Source organism: Hermetia illucens, chromosome 3, assembly GCF_905115235.1.
Source record: "Hermetia illucens chromosome 3, iHerIll2.2.curated.20191125, whole genome shotgun sequence".
Taxonomy (NCBI): Eukaryota; Metazoa; Arthropoda; class Insecta; order Diptera; family Stratiomyidae; genus Hermetia; species Hermetia illucens.
This window is the reverse complement of record NC_051851.1, coordinates 94281339-94305597: the sequence shown is the minus strand read 5'-3', so window position 1 is coordinate 94305597 and position 24259 is coordinate 94281339. Positions and strand designations below refer to the sequence as shown.

At 40.1% G+C, this 24259-nt stretch overlaps 1 protein-coding gene across 4 annotated transcripts in view; it reads right to left on the bottom strand.

Moving 5' to 3' along the window:
- Nucleotides 1-9146: 9146 nt before the first annotated feature.
- The window catches only part of LOC119651325 (fatty-acid amide hydrolase 2-like), a 66037-nt gene continuing 50924 nt past the window's right edge, over nucleotides 9147-24259 (bottom strand). For all 4 annotated transcript variants that reach the window (XM_038054861.1, XM_038054863.1, XM_038054862.1 and 1 more), the window contains exons 4-9: nucleotides 10738-10955; nucleotides 10390-10677; nucleotides 10208-10327; nucleotides 9999-10103; nucleotides 9768-9935; nucleotides 9147-9702 (exon numbers count right to left, since the gene is read on the bottom strand). In XM_038054861.1, the coding sequence (XP_037910789.1) occupies nucleotides 9430-9702; nucleotides 9768-9935; nucleotides 9999-10103; nucleotides 10208-10327; nucleotides 10390-10677; nucleotides 10738-10955 (1172 nt within the window). In that variant the 3' untranslated portion in view covers nucleotides 9147-9429. The remainder of the gene's footprint in view (nucleotides 9703-9767; nucleotides 9936-9998; nucleotides 10104-10207; nucleotides 10328-10389; nucleotides 10678-10737; nucleotides 10956-24259) is intronic.

The following is a 24259-nucleotide window of genomic DNA, read 5'->3' as shown; positions in this document are numbered from 1 at the left end:
TTCTTAACCGTAAGTCTCTTGTGGATGACATGTGGATATGTATTCAATCGCTCTATTTCGGAATCTGCGGAAGACCGATTGGAATACGCTTGAAATAGAATGAAATAGATGGCCCAAGCTATGATTGCTGGCAGCTTGCTGCTATCCAAACCTTTTGTCATCCATTGTGGCATAAGTGAATATGGCACAGGAGCAGTTCTGATGTAAAAGACGGAGGATGAAGTTCCTACAGCGTGTTTCCCAGAACAGCTTACGTAAGCGCAAACACACTATCACTGGGCAAGAATGTTTCGGGGTGATGGAGGCAGTGCGCAAATTTAAAGCATAAATGGAAGGCACAACCTTCGAAGTGGTAACTAATTACGCTTGCTTCAAATGGCTGATGAAAAAGTCTGAACTTAATGGTATTGAAGTTTCAAGGAGTCTTGCTCATTATCAAAGACAGAAAAAGCTCACATTTTCATTGTGCAGACTACATGTTATACAAATGAGCAAGCCATGCTTCAGGAAATGAGCTGCAAGAACACCAGGCTTGGAAGCTTTTAATTTCAGAGGCGCTGAGATTATCACCGGCACCCATGTTTAACCTTTAAGAGTGTAAGACCCTGGATTGATTGCGGTTATGGCTGTATTGGCCTAAAATGGTTTTACAGGCCAAGGGCTAAATCCGTAATTGTGAAACGTGCAAGGCGTCAAAAGTTACCAACCAAAAGTAAAGCGTAAAGCGATCAGGTATTTTAATGCTTGTATATCAATGTAAACAGCCCATATCCCAGATCTCGTACCGGAAAAATTGACGATTCTGTCTCGAAGTTTCCACAGAATCCCTCATGTTTTTTGCAATCCCAGAATCGATAACTTCTGATAATATGGTACAGTTTAGGCCTTTGATTTTCAACCAGTGTGGCATTCGACATATTTACGTCGCATTGTACTCTCCGTAAGGAAACCTCTCGGAGAGAGTGAATTTCTCAATGCTGGCTGGTATACGCGCTTATGTCGGCCCTGCTCAAAGAGATTGGGATAACAAAATGTCATTCATCAATTGTGCTCTTGGTTCAGCAAAACACGTTTCGATAATGATTTCTTCCTTTTACATCGTCTATGGGCAAAACATTGAAGTACCTACGTCCTTTTATGATGACTGAACGACTGCATGAACCTGGAAGTCTGTCCCCAAGATAAACTTGCAATTCCCAGAAGTCCAGAGGCGTGTCCTTTAAGAAGGCACGAAAGAAGGATTACAACTTTCGATGTCGAGTTCATGGATTTCAGGTCGGAGATATCGTGTATAAGCGGTTCTTCAAGCGAAGCAGTGCGGCAAAGTGGTACAATGCCAAACTGAATAAGGAGTTCGGGAAAGCTTTTGAACGTGGATTCCATAATATGGAAATTTTCTACCATTAAAAAACCTTATTAACCTTTTCTGTTGTTATTTTCAGATGGATTTTGTATTTGTAATGAGGTGGAAGCGGAAGTGGAAGCGTCCTACCTCCAACGCTTCGTTGATGCAGCTTTTGTTGTTGTCCCAGCTGATGAGGAATTTTGAGTTCAAGGTCTGGACCGAAATATTAGTGGGACATTGGACAACTGAGAAACATAAACCGGCAAGTCAGCTGACTTGTAGAGGTGTAAAAGATTAAAGTTTTTGGAAGGGATTAGTTGGCTTTATCAATGTCGATTTTTCCAAAATTTTCTCGGCTGCAATCGAGTGTCGACGAAACACTTCCGTGGAGTTTCAATATTTGCAGGCAGACCTCATGCTAACAGTCAGTATAAAGGAAGACTTCTAAGTCAGATACGCCAGAGAAGGGTAAACACCCTTGTGGAGCTTGAATTTGGTAAATCAGAAGAGAACGGCGAGGGTTGTTCTCAACGAAGTTCTCACATTTGATTCAGCTATACTAAAGAACAGCACAATTTCGGCTAAACGATTATCATGGAGACGCTTTTGCGAATAGGCCAGCTTATTTGAGGCTACCTCGAAGTTGAAGTAAATCTTTCCCGAAGAACACACCCAGCAGATGGTTTACCTACATTCATTAGGCGGGAAGTACATAGAAAGTGATAAACAGATGGCAATCCTTTTGCTTGAAGTGCACTTCCCAGGCAGCATCTTAAATCTCAACTCAGAGTCGACAGTTGCATACAGCCCTCGACTGAGTGACTCTGGCATGCCAAGTAGTGCCACTTGGGCGAGTAACATAGTTAAACGCTCCATCCAGCCATTCATGCTAGTAAAAGGGGAATGCATGACCTGGGTGTAGATTTTCAGAATATATACCGTGCATTCCTGACACTCCCCTGAGAAAGTGATCCGTGATGCTGAGGTAAATGATCGAGCAGGCCCCATTGGGGCGAGATCATGGGCTGCACATCAATGAAGGCAAGACAAAATATATGGTGGCAACGTCAGCACCGAAGACGAATCAACCAACAACATCAAACCGCACTGGTCAAACAGGAAGAATAAGGATAGGAGAATACAACTTTGAGACCGTTGACAATTTCTCCTAACTAGGGTCGAAAATCACAACCGATAACAGCTACGATGATGAAATCCGCGCACGGTTGTTGTCAGCCAACAGAGCCTATTTCAGCTTACAAAGACTGTCCGCTCGAAACGTTTCACCATAGGGTCAAAGCTCTTACTTATGATCTTGCCAGTCCTCATGTATTCCTCGGAAACTTGGGTTCTTAGCAAGAAAAATTGCGAACACTGGCCGCGTTCGAGAGAAGAATCCTCCGAAGAATTTTTGGCCCCCTACATGAGGATGGACGATTCCGTAGCCTACACAATGACGAAATCTATGAGCGATACCATGACCGTCTGGTTGTGGATCAAATCCGGCTCAATAGGTTACGGTGGGCGGGTCACTTAATTCGTATGGATGAGGATGATCCCACCCGGAAAGTCTATAAGGGCAATATCTATGGTAGAAAAAGAAGACGAGGCAGACCCTGCCTAAGATGGAGCGATGGCGTAGATCAGGACGCCAGACAGCTTTTAGGGATATCGAATTGGTGGACCTCGGCGCAAAACCGGGATGTCTGGAGCTCCTTATTAAGGCAGGCCTAGACCGGATACCGGTTGTTGCGCTGATGATGGTTCCTGACACACTTAGATTCAAATTAGCTACGGTGATGTGAATCACCAACATGAACGTAAACAGCTTCAGATCGATCAGTATAGCCTTCTTTTACTAAATGAACTGGAAAGTCTAATAAAGAATAAAGAAGAATATACACATTCTTAGGTACCCACTTCACTATAGGCAACATGCCTATCAAAAAGGCAAATCCATGGGGGGAGCTTACGGTAATAACTATGTTAAGAAGGCGATTGAAGGTGGTTTCAATTATGCCTCATATGTGGTGATTTTAATATAGTAAGACAGCATGTAATCGATATGACGTTAATCAGTAGAACCCTTTACACGTGTGCGTGGAGAAAGGTCCACATTTTGGTCGAATGAAAGTCTAATGAGGCAGAATATCTTAAGGGCTGCCACAGGAAGGGGTTTTGCGTTATGGCTGCTGGTGATGGACGTGGCAGAGATATGTAAATGTCATTTCATACGCAGCAAAAGAATGTTTCAACGGACATATTAAGCCGACTGGGGTAAAGTTACTACTGAAACCTGGCATCCGAACATCGCTGGTAATGAGAAAGCTGGCAGACTGGCTCATCAAGACCATCCACATCAGAGGAAGATTTTACGGAGTCACGGCAGTAGTTACGGTCATTTTAAAATACCAGATTAATGCCGAGAGGAAAAATATCATAGTTGCTGCTACGTCATTCTTCTTTTCCATCAGACTTTGTCCCGTTTCCAAAAGCTTGATCTGAGTGCAATCGCGAGGCTTTCAAATCCCCATCAAGCGTATCAAGATACCATTGTTTCGGCCGTCTTTTGGTCGTTTACTATCGACTTCGATATTCAGAACAATCTTGGCAAGTGAATTCTCGTTAGCGCAAATTACATGATCATACCATCGAAGACGCCTCTCTTGCAATTTTTTCTCATTTCAGACGTGATCAAAGCGTGTCACGCCACTAGTCCAACGCAACATCTTTGTCTCTTACCACTGGGTCCAGGTTGCGCTAATACGTGAAGCAATATCACAAAACAGTTCTCCATTGGCCGATAGCATTGACCCGTTACTGCCATTGAAAGCGATTGTGCCTGTTTCATGGTGATCATGGTCATCAAAAATTCAGTCTTATTCAGATTCAATCTAAGACCGTATTGCATGAGGCGATCATTCCATTTTTGGACAAGGAATGAGTCGACAAAATATGTATGGTACTTTCACGAACGCCAGAGTGGAATCAGTACAGATTCTCTTGGGAGTACACCATTGAGTTAGAACTGCCATACTGTCTTTAAACAGTTCAAAGCACCGGTCATGGATGGCATCCATTGAGCGAATGCGAAGGAAAGATATAGAGAACCCTGAGTGACTACCTTTTAGCAGAAGGTTAAGATAGTCTTTATGCCCTTAGAACTTCAGACAGATCAGGTTGACATCATTGTTGCCGAAATGTTTGTAGAGACTGGTTGAACGTGAGAAGGCGTTAAGGTGGTACCCACTAATTGAAAATCACCATTCTTATCAACGTGGAGGGTCTTGTTTGTTCTTAATTTTTTGGTATCAAAGTTATAGGATGCAACTGTGAAAGGTGAGTAAACGATGGAAGTGTTCGTGGACATTCGTGGGCTTTCGATTGTGCGCCGTCCCAAAAACTGCGATGCTGCCAGAGAGTATGGTGACGATAATACTTTAATTAAGTGTATCTAAGCTATGCTAACGCACAGATTGCTGTGAGCTGAATTGAGTATTCATCGATACCTAACAACAGAAGCAATGAAAGACCGCCCTTAAGGAAGTGTGCTATCGCCACTTCTGTGGATTATGTTAATTCATTACTATACAAACTGAAAAATTTGTCACTACACGTCCAAGCTTACGCTGATTTTCAGTAAATCCAAATAAAATCGCAATGGAATTTTTTTTAAAAAAAAGGAGGAAATTGGATGATCTTTGCCTTCCAGAGATGAGATGTACTACCCTTCATCTCGCCGAAGAAGTAAAATATCTCGGAGTCTGAGGATACGAGGCTTCTTTGGAACACACATCTAGAGGTAAAGATAAAATGAGCTCTCGGCTGTGTAGACGGACCCTTGCCTCGACATGGGGACTTAGGTCTCATGTGATAATGTGGATATACGTTGCGTGAAACAAAAAAGTTTTCGCTCTAAACTAGTCTTACTTTAAAGAACATGAGCACAACATCCCCATCAAACATGCATCCCTCAGTTTATAGACCTTGAATAAATATATATTCAAAGCATTGCAATGAGAGCAACTCATAAACTAATTCGCTTAGATCTATGGGGAAATAACGGACATGAGGGGTACATATCATCCATTGAGTTATTGGGAAAACTGAATTCAGTTTTTACAATGCCTTTCGATTTTCAGGCTCTCGTAAATCTATACAGAAAACTAGAATGAATCAGAAGAATGCGTGGCGGGATATACTGAGGTCTTCTACACCGATTGTTCAAAATAGGAAAGAAAAGTAGAATCGGCTTAGTGCTTTGATCATGTCGAAAATCGTTCAGGAATGTGGAAATCGATTGAACTTTATTTCTAGATTTAATATGGTGGAACTACTCTCCGTACCTAGTCACTGCGGTGTAGAGGGAAATGGCCTTAGCAAAAAGGGCTTCAATTTCTTCCACCGGAGTCAGCAATTGATGCGTCAGTAGCATTGGCTAAGGCTGCTTTCAAAGACTGGCAACAGGCAGAGGGAAAATGCTGCTGGACACATCAAACTTTTCTTGTCAGAATCTATCAAATATACAGCCAAGTTTATCTTGTCGAAAAGTAAGAATCTCCAGAATAGGAGTTGTACAAGATGACATTTATTCCTTCTGTAATGAGGAAGCGTGTGAATGCGCGCCTATAGACGCAACAGACATTAGATCTTTAATGGTTATGCGCTCCAATTGCACAGCCACTAACGGAAATCGCGCGATACATAAACGTATTTGGTATATTTCATTTGACGGGAGAATCGAGAACAATGGTCCACTATAGCCCGAGTGCTTAGATGCTACGCCTCTCCCCATCTCATACACACACATCATTGGTTCAAAGAAAGGCCTGATTGGAGATGCGGCTTCCCGCGCTAAACTAAACTATCATATTATAGTTCACACGCTACTGTGACTTTCTGCTCAGGTCTGAGGAGAGAGGGATGGAACCTGCGGGGGCCCCGAATAGAAATCTCAATGAAAGAAGGGATAACAAGGGGGCTGTAGTTACGTCATCAATATAACTCGATGACGCGCCACAATACATTATGATATTGTCATCAATACATAGCAAATGGGTTGTAAAATATAATTATGGTGTTTGTCGGAAAAATGCAAGACGGTCATTAAGCCATGCGACATCCGTAGGTAATTAGGGTAAAGATAAAGATAGGATGTGGAAAATCCCACAAAAGATAAAAATGTGTATTAGAAACGTAAGTGTAAACTTAAGAGGAAATTTGTATGCGATTTAGTATTAAAATTGTACTCGAGAAAGAACCAAGTCTTTTCTTTCGAAACGAAGATCAAAACCGATCTTTTAAGTCTGTCACTCTAGACCCGTTTTCCGCAGAATTTTAATCCTGGCCCCGGATTTTCTTTCTACAGCCGCTACACTAGCTGTCAGACCCAATCTGGCTTTAAGCGAGTTTAATATTGTGTTGGGGAAAAAGAAATGTCGTATTTGTGATCGAAATTTGACGCTTTATTTAACATACTTAGAATTATCCAATTTAGGTCAAATATGCGCCGTTTTATTCGCAAACTTGTTGCCATTTAGAAGGCAACTTCATTATCCCCCCCCCCCCCTTGAAACCCCTCCTTATTTGTAAAAACTCAGACAACCAGTTTTCGCAACCCTCTTTTGAGGCGTTTTGCAAGGACCGGAAGAGATGGTAATCACTTGGTGCCAGGTCCGGACTATACGATGGGTGCAATAGGACATCCCATCCGAGCTCCCGTAGCTTCTGACGGGTCATCAAAGCTGTGTGATGCCGAGTGTTGTCCTGGTGGAACACAACACCGTTCCTATTGGCCAATTCTGGCAGCTTCTGGTCAATCTCTGCTTCAAACGGTCGAGTTGCCATCAGTAGAGGACCGAATTGAGGGTCTGGCCGTAGTTGAACAGCTCACAGTGGATGATTCCCTTCCAATCCCACCAAATACAAAGCAAAACCTTCCTGGCGGTCAATGTGAGCTTGGCGATGGTTTGGGTCGGCTCACCGCGCTTTGACCACGATCTTTTTCACTTTAGGTTGTCTTACGGGATCTACTTTTCATCACCAGTCACTATTCGCTTCAAAAATGGGTCGGACTCGTTTCGTTTCAGCAGTGCGTCGCGGGCGTTGATTGGGTCCAAGAGATTTTTTTGCGTCAACTCGTGGGCATCCAGACATCCAGCTTTTTTCGAATCCAATCTTCTGCAAATGGTTCCAAACGATTTTAAAGTCTATACTCAGTTGCTGGCCAATCGAGCGAATGCTCACATGCCGGTCTACTTGGATGGTTTCGACGATTTTATCGGTTTCTACGACGATTGGGCTACCAGTACGGGGTGTATCTTCGACATCCACTACATCAGAACAAAATCGATCAAACCAACGCTGTGCTGTGCGAATCGTTACAGTACCCGGCCCATAAACTTCACAAATTTTTTCGGCTGGCTTCGTTGCATTTTTACCTCTCAGGTAGTAAAAACGTAAAATATGACAAATTTCTTGCTTGGTGGACTCCATCTTTGACGCGCTATAACTTGAGACTGAAATGTACGATTACAACACTGTCAAAGAGACACTTGTAGCACAGATTGTCGTCTTCAAATCGCCGTATAGTATGATCCGATGCGGTAAGTATCACACAAGATATGTTTGAGTGTCGCCATCTATTGACAAAATACGACATTTCTTTTCCCCAACCCAATATTAAGTATGTTGGGCAGTGGCCGTCCACGATTCGATGATTTTATTGTTATAATTCTCTAAACTTACAACTAGGCGACAATATTACACCTACTTAGTGCTGGAAATCTTAAACATGCGTCGCAGTTCACAACAGCGTTGAAGGAACAAGCACAGGATGATTTCCCTCGAATTCTTCGATTTGCTCTTATCACCATAAACAACTTTTTCAGAATTGACAAGTGAAAAATACTTTTTAGGTACTGGTGATTGCTTCTAGCGCCATAACACACCTCTTCAAATGCTATCATCTAAAATATTATATTGCACTTGCTGTTGTTCATTTTTCAAACGTGCAGTCATTACTCACCTGTCAGGTAAGTTCTTCAGCACCGTTCCGAGTTTTAAAATCTGTTTTTTTTTTATTTTTTTTAGAAATTTTTTGAGAAGAACTGAATAAAGATACAAATACGAATTTTTTACCATAGATTTATTAATATCTTGAGCGTGCATGGTAATTCTTTCAGCCTAATCGCATAGTTCATTATTGAAATACAGAGCAATTTATACACCCATCTCCAAAAAAGGTGTTTTCCTGTTGCTACACTAGAAGGCGCTGGAATCGTCTTGAAGAAAAAAGTAAACGGCATTTTAAATTACAGACTTAATTACAGTCGGCAAATTTTTGCTGCCGTGTTTAACTTTTTTTGTGAATTTTGGTCTTTTCTAAGGCTTCTTTACTGGATGAATCGCAATTATCCTAGCTTGCGGACCGTACAAATATGTCCTGAATAAGTCCTGAAAATTTAAAAGAATTTCTTTGGATGGATTTTGGGCTACGATGGCAGCCGATTTTCAGCATGCAGTTTCGAGAAAAACGCGATTTTTAACCATAAAACCTTAACTGACCCTTAATTTGCTATAGGTAATCCATAAACCTTATGTTTCTTGAAGAAACACATGTACAGCCTTGGCTTCAATTCAATTCAAAGACTCCGAATATCAAAAAGTCTCTTTGCCCATATATTCTATACTATATCTAGATATAATTAACGCCAAAAAAAATTCGATTCCGCGAATCCGACACATGGGATAACCCCCTTAAGAGATTATCTTAAAATATACATATAATGAAGCTTTTGAATTGGATTGCTTCTGTCCGTATGAAATATATTTTCTCCTTTCTCTTTACAGAATAATACGCATTTCATCTTTTACAATAACTTGAGTATATTATATACAAATGTTTATGACTAAGAGTAAAAGCCCTAACCAGTGGTGACTACTTATATCTTAAGCAAAACAATTAATAAGACTAGTCTTTTTCTTCTTTGGTTTCTCCCGATATATGTATGCAGTAATAGTTTAAATATTTATATAGTTGATAAGCCTTCCTCCCCATTTTATGACTCATGCCCCCAAACATTTCATGACGGTGGTATCCATCCGCCAAACTTCTTCTCTAACTCTGTAGCAATTGTTAGACACAATTTATCTTTATATGGCGCCGCAACCACTTGAAAACCGATTGGAAGTCCCCGCTTTGATAGTCCTATGGGAATATGAGTCCCTGGAAATCCTATCACATTGAAAAACATTGTGTACATCACTCCGGGCATATTTGCGTAAGATTCATGATGCTTGAATGCTGTGCAATGAATCGTTGGAAAAATCAGTATACTATCAGCCCCCAGTAGATCCTAAAAGGAGGTAAGAAATTGAGTCAATAGAAAATAAAATGTCCATGGAGAAAATTGTTTCTTACAAGCAGCTCTTTTCTCAAGATAGATAGTTTCTCGCTGTGCAATTTCCTACTCGCGGCAGTCATAAATCCACCAGTTTCCTTGAGGACTTCGAAAATAAGCGACGCTAGTGTGTACTTTGGTATTCCGATTAAATGCTTCGCAAATTCTATGAACAGATTGTCGTGTGTCTGGAATATTTTCTCATTTTCTTGTAAACGTTTTTATATTGTATAATCAGGAGCTTCTCATACCTTTGGATCATCAGGATGCTGGAGCAAATCCGGTATATCATTCATTTCCACAAATTTCGCTAAACTACCTTCTAAGGAGTCGTCAATGTTAGATGAAAGTTTTACCTACAAGACACGGTGCATAAATTACTACTTTCAACTTACAATTCATTTGAAAAAGAAAGATTTAAGCGTATATGCACAATTGCTTTTGAAGAGATATCTCTTACCTCCTTCACATCCATACCGATTTGTCGGAAGTAGGATACGCCTTCTTGCATCACTCTCTCTATTTCTGGTGATATACAATTTCCAATTGCTCTTCTTCCATAACCGCTGGTTGTGTAGACCTGTAATGATTTTCCATTGTAGGTAAATATAATGAAACATGGTATCACATTCTAACCTATACCTTAATGTCTTTCAAATGGAGTTCATTTTCGAGTTTCATTTTCGCCTTCTCGCCCACCATAATTTCCAAGATCATAGGTAAGTCAACTGCGTATCGACACATTGGACCGGTTTGTAAATAGGTATTGAATTCAGGATCTGTAGAGCCAGGGAAGTGTCCATTGGTGGAGAGTAAGCCTCCTGTAGGTTTATGTCCAAATATTCCATTAAAAGCACTCGGAATACGGATTGAACCGGCTATATCTGATCCAACTCCGAACGGAGATGCGCCAGCAGCGATTAATGCTCCCTGTAAATAATAAGTGTAAGCGTAAAAAAAAGTACAAACTCTTGGGTGGGAGTTCATTACTTCACCACCAGACGATCCGCCCGACGAATGTCTAGTATTATAAGGATTACGGCAGACTCCTTTCAGTAAGTTGTTGGTCTCCCAGCTAACACAATATTCAGGATTTGCCGAGACTAGAAGGGGGATTGCTCCGGCGGATTTTAAATTTGTAACTACTTCTCCGTCGAATATTGCTTTTATTCCTTTTCGTGTAAGTGATCCTACCGACTGAGAGAGGCCTGGAAGATAATCAGAAGTAGAATTTCAATGGTTAAATTTATGATTTTGTGAGGAGCGTGTCGGCTGCTTGATTCGAATGAATGAGCGTGTTTCGTGTCTGAGATTTGGTCTAGGCCACGAGTGCTTTGATTTGCCTCTGTTGTTGTTTTACTCCTGTATTTTTACACTTACTTCCATTACCAAAAGGAAGAGTTTAAACCAGCTTCGAAATAGGAGCAACAGATAAAATGGACCAGGATTGTGTAGGAGAAGCTAGAGTTTAGTTCATCAACTAGGTTGGTTAGCAGTTAGGCTGTACAATGTCCTTTTACTTTTATTTTTATTTAAACAATTTAGTACTTGCACTGCTCGAAGAAGATCATATTGGTGTTAAATCTGTGGAAGCCAAAAAGTTGCATATAAAATAAATACTCCTCTGCTCTTCTCCTCTCATTCACATTGACTCGAAATAGTCAAACTTACCACTCGATTATCCTTAGGTGGCAATTTAAGGGACAACACTTCGTTATAAGCCCTGCAAGGGTTTTAACGGTGGACTGAAAAATTATTGCCCGCCCAGTCTCTTCAACAAATATTTTCAATAGCTGCACGAATTCGCAACTTCATTTTCCGGAAGAGTTCTGGCTCAGGTGCCATCATCATACCTACAACTAACCTAATGGCACTCCTTGGCCGACTCAATATAAATATTTCCATATAAACTAATTTAATATAGTCCATCTATTTGATTGTCGGAACCCACTCAAAACTAGTTTTTTGCTAATGTATATATGGACGTATGGACCCCATTTTCCGAGGGGCTGAACTGATTTCGTTCAGAGGTTTTCCGAAAATACATTGAGTCTGATCCCCATACCATGACTAACTCGCAGGTGCAGAGAATAGATTAGGGCTCTTATGTAAGGCACCTGAATGGCATGGTACATCTAGAAGTGGGTGGTAACCGCAGGAAACGAAATGGAGCTGGAGGCAAGCACAAAAGATCTCTGCAGTGTCGCTGTTGACGCTTATAAGGCAAGCTGTCCGGTGAAGATAGTCACCTCATCAAGAGAGGTACCCTGGAGAAACAAGAACCTACCCACGATTAGGATAGGGATCCGAAAAGTCTTTAAATGGGCGAAACGCCGTTGGTCACTGATGATGTGTTGGGATATGATCAAATAAGCAAGACAAAATAGCCTCCGGAATATCTGAGCAGGTATTCAACAAACTACATAAGCATTCCCAGTTTATAAGGTCGCAGCCAAGGGCAAAAGGCAGTATATTTACTGAGAATAAGAAGGGCGGGATACACATACGGTGTAGGGTAGTGACATTCTGTCTGGCACAGTGGGAGGAAAAAGGAGAACTAGAGAATGGCAATGCTAAAGTAAAGTGGGTGTTGGGAACCTCAAATCACTGAAATTATCTGCAGGGAATGGTACTATTCCAGCACTACTCCATCTTCTTTTTCTTCAGCCTTTGTCCCGTTAATAAGCGGGGTCGCCTCATCGTGAACGATTTCGCCATTTGGCTCTATCGAATGCCTGATCTAGGTGCAATATCGAGGCTTTTAAATCCCCATCCAGCGAATCAAGTTTAGGCCTGCCTTTTGGTCGTTTACCATCGACTTCAATGTTCAGACCAATCTTGACAAGTGAGTTCTCGTTAGCACGAATTGTGTGACCATATCATCGAAGATGCCTCTCTCGCAACTTTTCCACGATCGGTGCAACCCCATAACGATCGCGGATATCTTCATTTTGGATGTGATCAAAACGTGTCACTCCACTACTCCAACGTGACAATCTAGGCTCTCTTCTGGATGTTGTTAAAGGCATGAGTATGGCCATGAGATATATGGTATATGTACAAACGGAATGGACGTGAGTAAAAAAGGTCTTCATTCTGAAAGGAGGCAAGAATGATTCCTTTCACCCTAAGCTTTTCAAACGAATTTATCTGATATTCTTCATGCTCAAAACTGTGAAGAAAGTCCTGGATTATTAGAACTAGCGCTCTAACGTATAATTCTTTACATCAATCCCAATATTCTTATCGGCAGGAGGGTCTCCGGGCCACGGTATCAGACCTATGGTTTTCGGTCGTTTTAATAGAGTTTTTGAATCTATGAATTCCGAACGAACAACACCTGCAGCCGCTCTCGGTTACCCTGCTTCATAGAATAGAGGTGAGTCTGATGAGTTTGACTCTGCCGTGGCCAGTGAATCTGTCAGAAAACAGTTTGATAGCAGGATTGTTGGAACCTTACCAGAAAGAGCCTTAGGATCATAGTGGGGATAGTCACAGGCCACTACAGACTAAACTACCACCTAAGGAAATTGAAGATACCTGTGGACATTGTCTGTTGATTTGAATTCAGTGCATATTCTAGTACAATATCAGGTATTTGTGCAAAATAAGAAATTGCACCTAAAAGTAGCAAATATACTAAAATTTCTGTTGGTTATATTGTGTTGGATCAGTGGCGTAACACGCCATAATTACATCCGAAATGAAGGCATCTGTGGTTGATATGGTTTTGCACCGATTGAGAGAGACATCTTCGATGGTATGGACATGTTATTCGCGCTGACGAAAATTCACTTGCGAAAATTGTTCTGAACATAAAAATCAATAGGAAACGACTGAAAGAGGCCGAAATAACGAATTGATAGGCGGGATGGTGATTGGAATTTTGCGCGACTCTATCCACTCAGACCGTCGACCGAGCAAAACGGTGATACTGATCAATACGATTCGATCCCTCTTCTAAACGCAGCAAAAACTGAAGAAGAAGACTACAGTTAATAAGTGTACTATAAGCAATAGAGGACCACATAAATTCTCTCATATATAATTAATATTTTTACCTTTCTTCAAAATTTGGAGTTTAAGGTTAACATGGGGGTTTTGAGAAGATATGAACACTCCTCGGAAATGGTACTAACTGTCAATTTGAATTTAGGCCATATGAACTCTCCAAAGTTATAATGAGACGATGAAATCTTTAGGAGCACTTCTATCGCTCAAACATCTTGCTGCAGTATTCTCTGGTACGAGTTCGACAAGCCAGAGTGAAGTGCAGTAGATATCGTTCACAAGCAAGTGAATTAGTTGATAGTGATATCCTCGAGTAGTTTGCCAATAATAGTTATAGATATCTAACCGATATCCACTTTTCTTACAAAAGTCACTAGACAAAGCTTTTCCTTAATTTTCTGTAGCAAGAGTTGGCAGAACCTAGCTTTGCATTCAGATCACTGATGACGATGAACATGTTATTTCCAAACGGTGATCTTTTGAATTTTATTGAGCTTCTTATAGATAGTTTAGCCTTCCTCAAGACTGGAAATTGCATTGACTCATAACCGGCATCTTAAACACAACGAAGAGGCGATGAAGTGGGTAACCCCGCGCATTAATCTACATTGACCCCAAGGTAGTGGGAAATACAAGAGAATCCAGAACAGAAACCTGTTTCTTTTTATATCGGCCAGGCTTCGAGATACTCTTCTATGCATGATAGGATTATTTTGCCTATGATCGTTTGACAATACATTCATAATTTGAGGGCTTTTAACGAGGGGCAGGCTCCAAAAGGCTATGCAACGTGGTTGAAAATGATTCATGGTCTTCATTTTTTGAGAGCTCAGATGCGATGTCGTCAGGTCCTGTGGCTTTCCCCAATTGCACTCGTTTTAATCCTTCCCTAACTTCAGTCCCTCTAATAGATGAAATTGATCCAACGGTCGGCAGTGTTTGCGGAAGCAGAAGATGAGCAATTCTTCTGTTGAAATCTTTTTGAAATATTCCTGCCAGTCGTATTTTTTGACTCGTTGGTTGCATAGTATCGTTCTTGTTGTTAACACAGAAATGTTTAGTATCTCGTGTGCGCTGGTTTCAGCTTTCTAAAAGTCGATAGAGATCTCTATCGTTGTCCCGGGTGTTCAGTTTATAGTAAAGATTTTTTTGATGGATCGTATGGGTAACAACGACCGCTTTTGTTGCTTCTGGGTTGAAATTCCAATAAATTTGCCAATGTTTTATCAACGATAAACTTATGATAGAGGCATTCGTTTTAGGAATGATGATAGAGGCGTTTCTTCCCATGAATCTTTATTTGGATATCGTCATTCTAAAGTCAAGTGAGTGCCAGGCTTGTGCGCCGACCAAGTTCGTAGTTTAAAAATAGTGTCAGGCCAGTGCACTCCGATGATACGATGCAGATAGATATTGACGAAAGCTTGGACCTTTTGGGTAAGTAACAATGGAGTTCACCTTCCATGTGCTACTCACATATAGCAAGGAACGCTAGCACAGAACAGTCTCAGTCTGAGATAACTGCATTTCCAGATTTTAGACAGAGAAAGCGGATCTAGCGCTGTTAATGGGTCGAACAACATCCAGTTCAGCGCCACCGTCGGCAGAAATCACACTTCCTAGATATACAAATTGATTGACACCTTCGATGCTTTGCCCATGAATGCAGATAGAAAGAGTGCGATGACCCGTCAGACTGAGAATCTTGGATTTGTTGGTGTTTGTCTTCAGCCCAACTCTACGTCCCTCTCTTTTCAAATCTAGAGCCATCTAGTCTAGGTCCATGACCCGGTGGAATAGCAAACAGATGTCCTCAATGTAGTTGATGTGTTTGAGAAAAAAAAGAAAGAAATAATATCGTTGATAAGATGCAACCCTGATGGATTCCGCTTTGGACGTAAGACGAATCAGGTGATATAATAGTGAGTTTCATCAGCTGATCATCAAATTGCTAAAATTCTTTAATTATATCACGGAAACCCTCTAAGATGGCAATGCCGATACCTATTGCGTGCGTGGGCTACTAAATTAGAAAAGTTTATAACAATTTTTACCGCGTTAGGGATGCTTTCGGCACCAGAAAATCGAGTTTTTTGTAGAGCGTCAATATCAATGCGCCTTTTCTGAAGGGCTCTTGCGGTTTCACCGAATGTAGCGGTTTCACCGAATATAGCCATTTTGGGTATCAACTGAAAGGTTACGATTGGTATTTTTGAATCGAGTGTTAGTTTTTAGTTTTTGTTAGAAAGTGGGGAAATGAACAGGTCAGAATGGGTCTACATTAATTAGTAAGAGTACCGTGCCACTAAGAAACGCTGTTTCTGTAAAATTTTTAGGAAAGAAAATACAATAAATACATAATTTAAAGATAAGTTATGGTAAACAAACAATAAATTGATTTTGGTGACGTTTCATATTTCATAATACCTTGAAAATGCTGGAAATTTTGTTTTTAAGGTTTTGTCTATTTATCTGTCTGTCTGTTTGCCATACGCACTTTTCTCCAGAACCGATCCGAACGAAATTTGGTGGATAGATGGGAACTATGAAATCCCACGCATACCGGTTCAGATATAGTCGGGTAGGGTATCAAATGAAAGGTCTCGATTAGTACTTTCCGAAACTGACATTAGTGGTGGCATGATTTGCAAATTGCGTGAGTAAGGAGTCAAAATGTACGCACTTAAAGTGATACAGGACTCATTTTCCGAAACTACCCACTCTAAAAATCCAAAAAAAAAATCAGGATGGTGCGCTTAGATGAAATCTAGGCCTCAAAATATGTCCTCTTGTCCTTTCTGCTCAAATAAACTTACTAATAGTATAGTACCAACTTTTAGAAATTTACTGAAAAACCTCCCTTAAATTCATCCTACTACCAAATTTCGCACCGGCGCAGAGGAGGTCAAACTTAGCAATTTCGCGCCAATTCACTGCTTCTAAAGCCATGCACATAAGATACTGACGTCATAATTAACGAGAATAATTGAGAATCGAGTGAAATCTTAGATTCGCACTTATGAAGAATGTACTTCTGCCTAGCCCTGTGTTTTGTGCAAAACACTTATGTGAAATTTAAACCTCGAAAGATGCCACACTCCGATATCTGCTCAAATTAACTTACTAATAATGTATTACCAACTTATTACCAACTTTTAGAAATTGACAGGAAAGTTCATCCTAGGAGTACTAAATTTTGCACTGACAGAGGATTGTCTCTTGCGTACATATGGAAATCCAACTATTAGTATCAAAGTTATAGCAGTTCAAACTTATCAATTTCCTGCGAATTTACCGCATCCTAAGCCATACAAAAAAGATGCTGACGTCATAATTAACTAGAATAATTGACATTCGAATGAAATATTAAAATTTCATTCATGAAGAATCTACTTCTCCCCTGCCTTTTTGTTATCTGTTGTAGGTTAAATTCTTCGCATTTGCTAATAATATTAAACTCAAAGTCTGAAGGGTATGAAGTTGACTATTATCAATACAGGGTTTCCATCAAATAATTTATTGAAATCGCTTTCTAAAAACTAGGGGACAATGGAATTTTTAACTATGTGACACGGAGATGCCATGCACACGTCGCTCCTCACATCTTCTTGTTTTTCTTTAGCTTTTGTCACAAGCGGGGTCGGCTCGTCGTGATCGTTTTCGCCATTTTATTTTATCAAATGCGGGATCTGGAATGTGTCACGCCACCAGTCCAAAGCAATATCTTCGTCTCCATTACCGCAAGACGCCGTTCATTGTCTTTTATAGTCGGCCAATACTCAGAACTATAGAGAGCGGTAGACGGACGACATTGCAGTAAATTTTAGATTTGAGACGTTCGCTGATACGTCGATCACAAAGACCACCAGTTGTGGAATGCCACTTCATCCAGGTCGCATTGATGCGTGAAAAAATTTCTCCATTGGCTGATAGCATTAACCCCAGATATTAAATTCGCTCAGTTCTGGGCAGGTTATTGCAGTTGACAGCGCTGAGCAATTTAAATATCTTGCTATGCTATCAAGCAATGGAGCACTGCGGTATGCTCCTCACAAAGGGAAACATAAAAACCATTATACCTGAAGCGTCAAGCTTCCGGCTTCCCGACTTATTTTATGATAGACTAAATTTTCTGGAAAATCTTTCTCGAAAGGTTCTATTCCTAGTCCTTATTCCAGGTTAGAAAATATAAAAAGATGGGTCAGAAATGTAAGAGGGATTTATGTGCTTTAGTTTAATTAACAGTGTTCTTTGAGTGGATTATTTGAAAAATGTGTATTAGTTTTGTTTGAACGAATGAATGGTAATGAAATGTTGCGTAAGTAGTGAAATTGGTGTATTTGCAAGCATATTACGGAAGGATCGGAGGACGCGGGCTTTCAACGTAGGCGGCTGGTAAGAAAATCACACTTAACAAGACGAATAAAGAAAGCGAAACTTGAATTGGCAAAGAAATATTCAAAATTCGGGGTAGAATATTGGAAAAAATATTGATATTCGTTCAGAATCCTTAAATTTATTTAAAAGCGTTAATTTCAATGTTTTTACCCAATGTTCACTGTCATTCAATATTTCCAAGTAGTGTTTTCTGAGGAATCGACATTATAAGGTTTTACGGAAGCCAGTAGGTTTGCCAGGAGGCGTACGAAAGAGAAGTTCGAGGAGTCCATTAAGAAAACCATTAAGCAACCGGTATCTGTAATGGTACGAGGAGCAATCACTATTAATGGCCCGGGACCTCTTTATTTTGTCGAGAAGGCTCTGAGAGAGGATCAATGTAAAAAAAATTGAAGGGCATTGCACTGTTATATTTCCATGAAATTGGATTTTAGACACCTTCGTTCAACTTTATGCAAGATGGCGACCCATGCCACACCTCGCAATCCATAAAAAAAATACGTTAGAGGAAAATATGCCTTTACTCTCATGGCCAGGAAATTCGCCTGATTCGAACCCAAAAGAAAGCGTATGGAATAGAGTAGAGAGGCTCCTTTACATAGCATGCAAGACTAATCCACAAATTTTAATAGATAAAATGAAAAAATATTGACGTCTGGCACCTCACATGAAGGAGGGCATGATATAAAGTAAAAAGTAGCGAGGCTAAAAATTAAAATAAAAAGTAATAGTAAATAAAGAAAAAGATATATATTTATTTTTAGGATCTGCTGCTATGATATGATATATACATTTTTCATGAATATATCAACTTTCATAGTGAAGTATTATATTATATTTAAATAAAAACTTTATAGAATTTTCCAAGTGTTTTTTTTTTTGGTCAGGGACTGCATGTGTTTCGTACAAAGGTGTCCGGATTTCAATTTTGCTCACTGTATGTATTGCTTACACTTTGCAGATTATCTAAGTTAATTCAAGTGTACAATATTCTATATTTCATGCTAACTATTCAGACAAGGTCAGCATCTTTTGATAAGATTAGCGGCGTATAATTATCTGTTAATTGTTATAAAACTGAATTAATTTCGAAACACTTAGGAATTGTTAATTTCTATTTTTCATGAACATTGAAACTGTACAACAAATCCCCCCATTTGTTAATACTAAATACTAAATTCAATTAAAAACTAAGTCTATGGAAATAACTTGAATTTATTCACATATTTTATACTTTTGGAGAGAACTATTTATGTTCTTTTGCTCTGTACCCTACTAACAGTGAAATTAGAGTTCTAAGCACGCTGCAACTTGAAAATGAAAATTCATTTTTTATAAATTGTCTAATAGAAATGTGCAGTTTAGGAAAATACTTCAAACTTCAATGCATATTTCTCGGTAGTTGATCAACTTTCCGGTACCTTGATCTAGCTGCAAGTTATCTCTTATCAATTGATGGCGATAGGCATAACATATGTTTGTTTATAAGAAAGTTTAGAAAGGAATATAGTAACCCCTTCGGAGTTCATCGATTTTTATTTCAAATAACATTTCAAGAACTGTTTCACTTCTTTTTGGAATTATACAGAATTGGGGCCAACGCTTAGACCTTAATGATTCCACATGTTATCAAGGTAATTACATTGATCATTTATATACAGTGAGCAAAATTGAAATCCGGACATTGTCCTACGAAATATATAAGTGAAGAGAAAGGCGGTAAAAGAAGCAGTACGTATCAAGCTACCATTGTTTCGGCCGGCCTTTTGGTCGTTTACCATCGATTTCGATGTTCAGACCAATCTTGGCAAGTGAATTCTCATTAGCGCGAATAACGTGATTTTTCCACGATCGTTGCAACTTCGCATCGATCGCGGATATCCTCATTTCGAATATGATCAAGGCGTGTCATGAAACTAGTTCAATGCAATATCTTTGTCTCCATTACCACACTTTCATTGGCTTTTATAGTCATACATACAGGGCGATAGAGCAGACGACATTGCGGTAAACTTTGGATTTGAGACGTTCGTTGATACGTCGATTACAAAAAACATCATTTATGGCACGCCACTTCATCCGGGTTGCATTAATGCGTGAAGCAATTTCATAACGCAGTTCTCCATTGGCTAACAGCGTTGAACCGAGGTATTTCAGTCGGTCAGTTCTAGGCAGGTCACTACCGCTGACAGTGATTGTGCCTGTTTCATGGGGATCGGTCGTCAACAACTCAGCTTTATTCAGATTCAATCTGAGACCGTGTTGCATGAACGATCATTCCATTTTTGGGCAAGTTGCTCGAGATCATTTTTTCTATTTGACGCTTGGAAAACATCATCTGCATAAAGCAGTGTATAGGGCGCTGGACGTTGGATGACCCGTGTGACGGTGTCCATAATAAGAACAAAGAGGAGTGGTGAGAAGGCGCTTCCTTAATGAGCACCAACAGAGGCACGAAATGGTTTTGATACAACCGCCACACTTCGAACTTTACTTTTACAGCAGCAACAGAAGTGTTCATTATCCTGTGTGAGGTCGGCTTTTGGCAAGTGGATATAGATTTCTCTTGCGATCCCGAGTGTGAGTGAGAGTTTATCGTAATGATCTTTATAATGGACCCCTCGGGTGACAGCGATCGCTTTCTTTGCTTCTCGTTTGGTATTCTTATAAATTTACCAATCGTCGAGAAACTTGTGGTAAAAACGTTTCTTTTCATGTCGGTTGACGATCCGCTTACCTGGCTTGGTGACCCCGAGAGTTGCAGAGGCTGCTTTGTGGATCGTGTCTTTAATTTGGTTCCACAATTCTTCCACGTTCGTAATGGCTGGCAGTCGCATAAGTGAGATCATTTCTTCTTTTATCTCACGAAATCGCCACCATTAAGGCGCATCGGGGCTCTGCGTTCTTCACACTGTTTTATCGGTGCCTTGATTCGTAAGACGGCAATCAGCGGCCGATGTTGAAGTGCGATGGTCTCATAGGGAATGGCTTTGCAATACGTGACGGTGGAAAAATGTCGGCGTCTTATGAGAATGTAGTCGATTTGCCTTTTACTATTCCCACTGTTAAATGTAGGAGTTGCCAAAAGGCATCTTTCTCGGCATCAGGTCAATCTATCTGTCGTGCAAACGCGGTGCAGAAGTGAATAATGCGATCAGCTGAAATAATGGTGAGCTTGATCAGCCAGTCATCAAGTCGTTCGACTTTTTTGATGGCGTCACGGAAACCATCTGAGATGGCAGTGGCAAGACCGTATTTATTGTGTGGGCTACCAAAATAGACAAGTTTATAACCATTTTTCTCACGTTCGCGTTTTATGTCGCACCTTTTGGGATCAAACCATCGGGTTTCTTGTAAAGTGCAGATATCAATGCGCCTTTTCCGAAGGGCTCTTGCAAGTTCCTCGGTCTTTCCAGTTAGGGTGCCAATATTTAGCATACAAACGTATTTGTTTTGCTCGAACTAACTTAATTACGTTCATTTCTTGACGCCGAAAAAAATCGAGGTACACGGTACCCACTGGCATGGATAAATCATCCGAAAAGAAAAAACAAAAAGATTATTAAATTCTAATCTGGTACTTATCATAGTCGATTTTGATAATATCGATTTATGACAAAATGACGGACGTTTGAACATAAATAATGATTTTTGGGCCAAAACAGTTATCACTTTGCTTATAAAACAAGAAGTAAGTAACGGTAAAAAATAATTCGATGATAAGAACCAGATAATGGCATACAGAATAACCATAAAAAACCTCAAAGCAATCGGTTCATTGGTTTTCGAGAAAGTTTGGGTAACGATTAGAAAAACTTGGTTTTGAGAAAACGCGATTAAAAATTTGGATATGAATAAAACCCCGTAGAACATGTTTCACTTTCTGGCTGCAACTGGCTTTTTTACCGAAATATAACCTTGCCTTTTTCACCAGATTTTCTGGAGACCTCAAACTTCTAGAAAAAGCAACAGCAAGTATATGTCTCCACTTAATGTGGTACTAATATTTTCTGAAATCTTAGAATGCGGGAAATTCACACAAAGATCCATGATTTTATATTACCGATAAAAACAAGACAGGTTTTCATTTAGAAAATCAAAAAGAAATCGATGTCTTGTCATAAAAAAATAGCAGTCATTTTCGTAGATTGCAGGTTCTCTTTACCGCATTGGTGATCCAAATTGGAGACATGAAGTCCAGCGTGCAAGAGTAAATTTACAACACGGCAAATATGTGGGGTCCACTTTTATCTGGGTTACCCACTGACGGCGTCTGATAGAATTCTACGACGAGGAAAAGCTGTCTGCGTAGCCAAAAAATAGCAGGAAGAAGTATTAACTGGTCATTTTTGAGTTTTGTGCTCTCTCATTTTAAGAGTGGTTACTTAGGTGTTATTGTACGCAGCACCTGCGTCGACAACCGTACTATGTAATATCAACAATAGAAGAAAAAAAGCAACGGCTTATCAATGTAGTGTCCTCCGAATATGCTGTGCTTACCGGACGGAATCCGAAGACCCAGCATGTATAATAGCTGGAATGGCGATTAAAGCCCAACGGATTCACAAAACTAGTGAACCTTACGCGGTCTAACGAACGGTAGAAACGATGGGATGAGAGCAAAAAAGACGCTGGATTCATAGATGCACACCGAACGTTGAAAGCGGAGCTAAATGGAGGCATGATTACGTGGGCTAAAACTACACAGTTTTTCGGCAAATATGGTGGGTATCGAGGATGCCTTCACCGATTTGACCATGATGATTCTCTGGACTGCCCGATTTGCGAGTACGTAACGGAGGATGCGCAACATGTACCCTTCCACTCCCCAAGGTTCGCATCATACAGAACGGAAATGGAACCGGTAGCCAATATCCATTTTTCAGCGGAAAACATCATGCAGAATATATATACGAGGTGTGTTAAAAAAGTAAGGTGAATTTTCAAATTGCGCGGGCAGCGTACATTCGAATATCGAAATTTTTTGTTGTTGTGTATTGGGATACATGTCCCCAAAATATGTGCACAGTATATACCATACTTAGTTTGTTTTGAGCAGATAGAAAAGTTAGACGTGTTTTAGTGTGCTCGGCAATTTTCCATTACTAAAAAAAAATGGAGCTAAGAATTTGCATCAAATTTTGTGTAAAAAATGAAATCAAGTGCTCTGAAACACTTATGATATTGACAGTCTTCTCTAAGTACAAAAAATGTTTACAAATGGTACAACCTCTTCCAAGATGGTCGTGAATATGTCAATGACGAACTTCGCTCTGGACGCCCCAGCACATCAATCAACAGATGATAACGTCGAAGCTGTGAAGAAAATTGTTTTGGAAAATTGTCAAATTACCATAAGAGAAGTTGGACGGTCAATACGGAGTATTACCTTGAAGTTACGCGCCGTTTGCGAGAAGAAATATGAAAAAAAAGTCCGGAATTGTGGAAAAACAATTTATGGCTTTTGCATCACAACAACACCTGCTTATTCATCGTTACTTGTGAGAGATTTTTTGGCCAAAAACAACACGGCAATTATGTCTCAGCCACCATATTCACCGGATTTGGCACCCTGCGACTTTTTCCTTTTAAAGAGACTTATGAAAGGACGGAGATTTGCGACGATTGGCGAGATATAGATTGCATGGCGGGAAGAGCTCTATACCAAAAAGTGCTCATCAGGAATACTTCGATGACTGGAAAAAACGCTCGCACAAGGGTATTATATCTGAGGGGAATTACTTTAAAGGGCACAATATATTCGGTATTTAAGTGGTTTCGCAGATCACAAATCCTCACCAAATTTTGCGATAAAAGTTTCAGCCGTTTCGGAGAAAATCCCGGTGTCGCAGACAAACAGATGACAGCCCTTACCAGAGAGGAGCTACTGTGGTAGAATAGGCGACAGTAAAGCCCCGGACCTGGACGAAACACGTAATATACGTAGTTAGTACGAAACACGTAATATACGCATATATTATGTGAGAATATTCACTATCGGGTGATATTGAATTTCTAAAGAAGTGGCAACTTAGACCTATTATAACTTTGTTAGGAATATTGTTCTGCAACCAATTACTGAAAATTATAGTAATATACTATT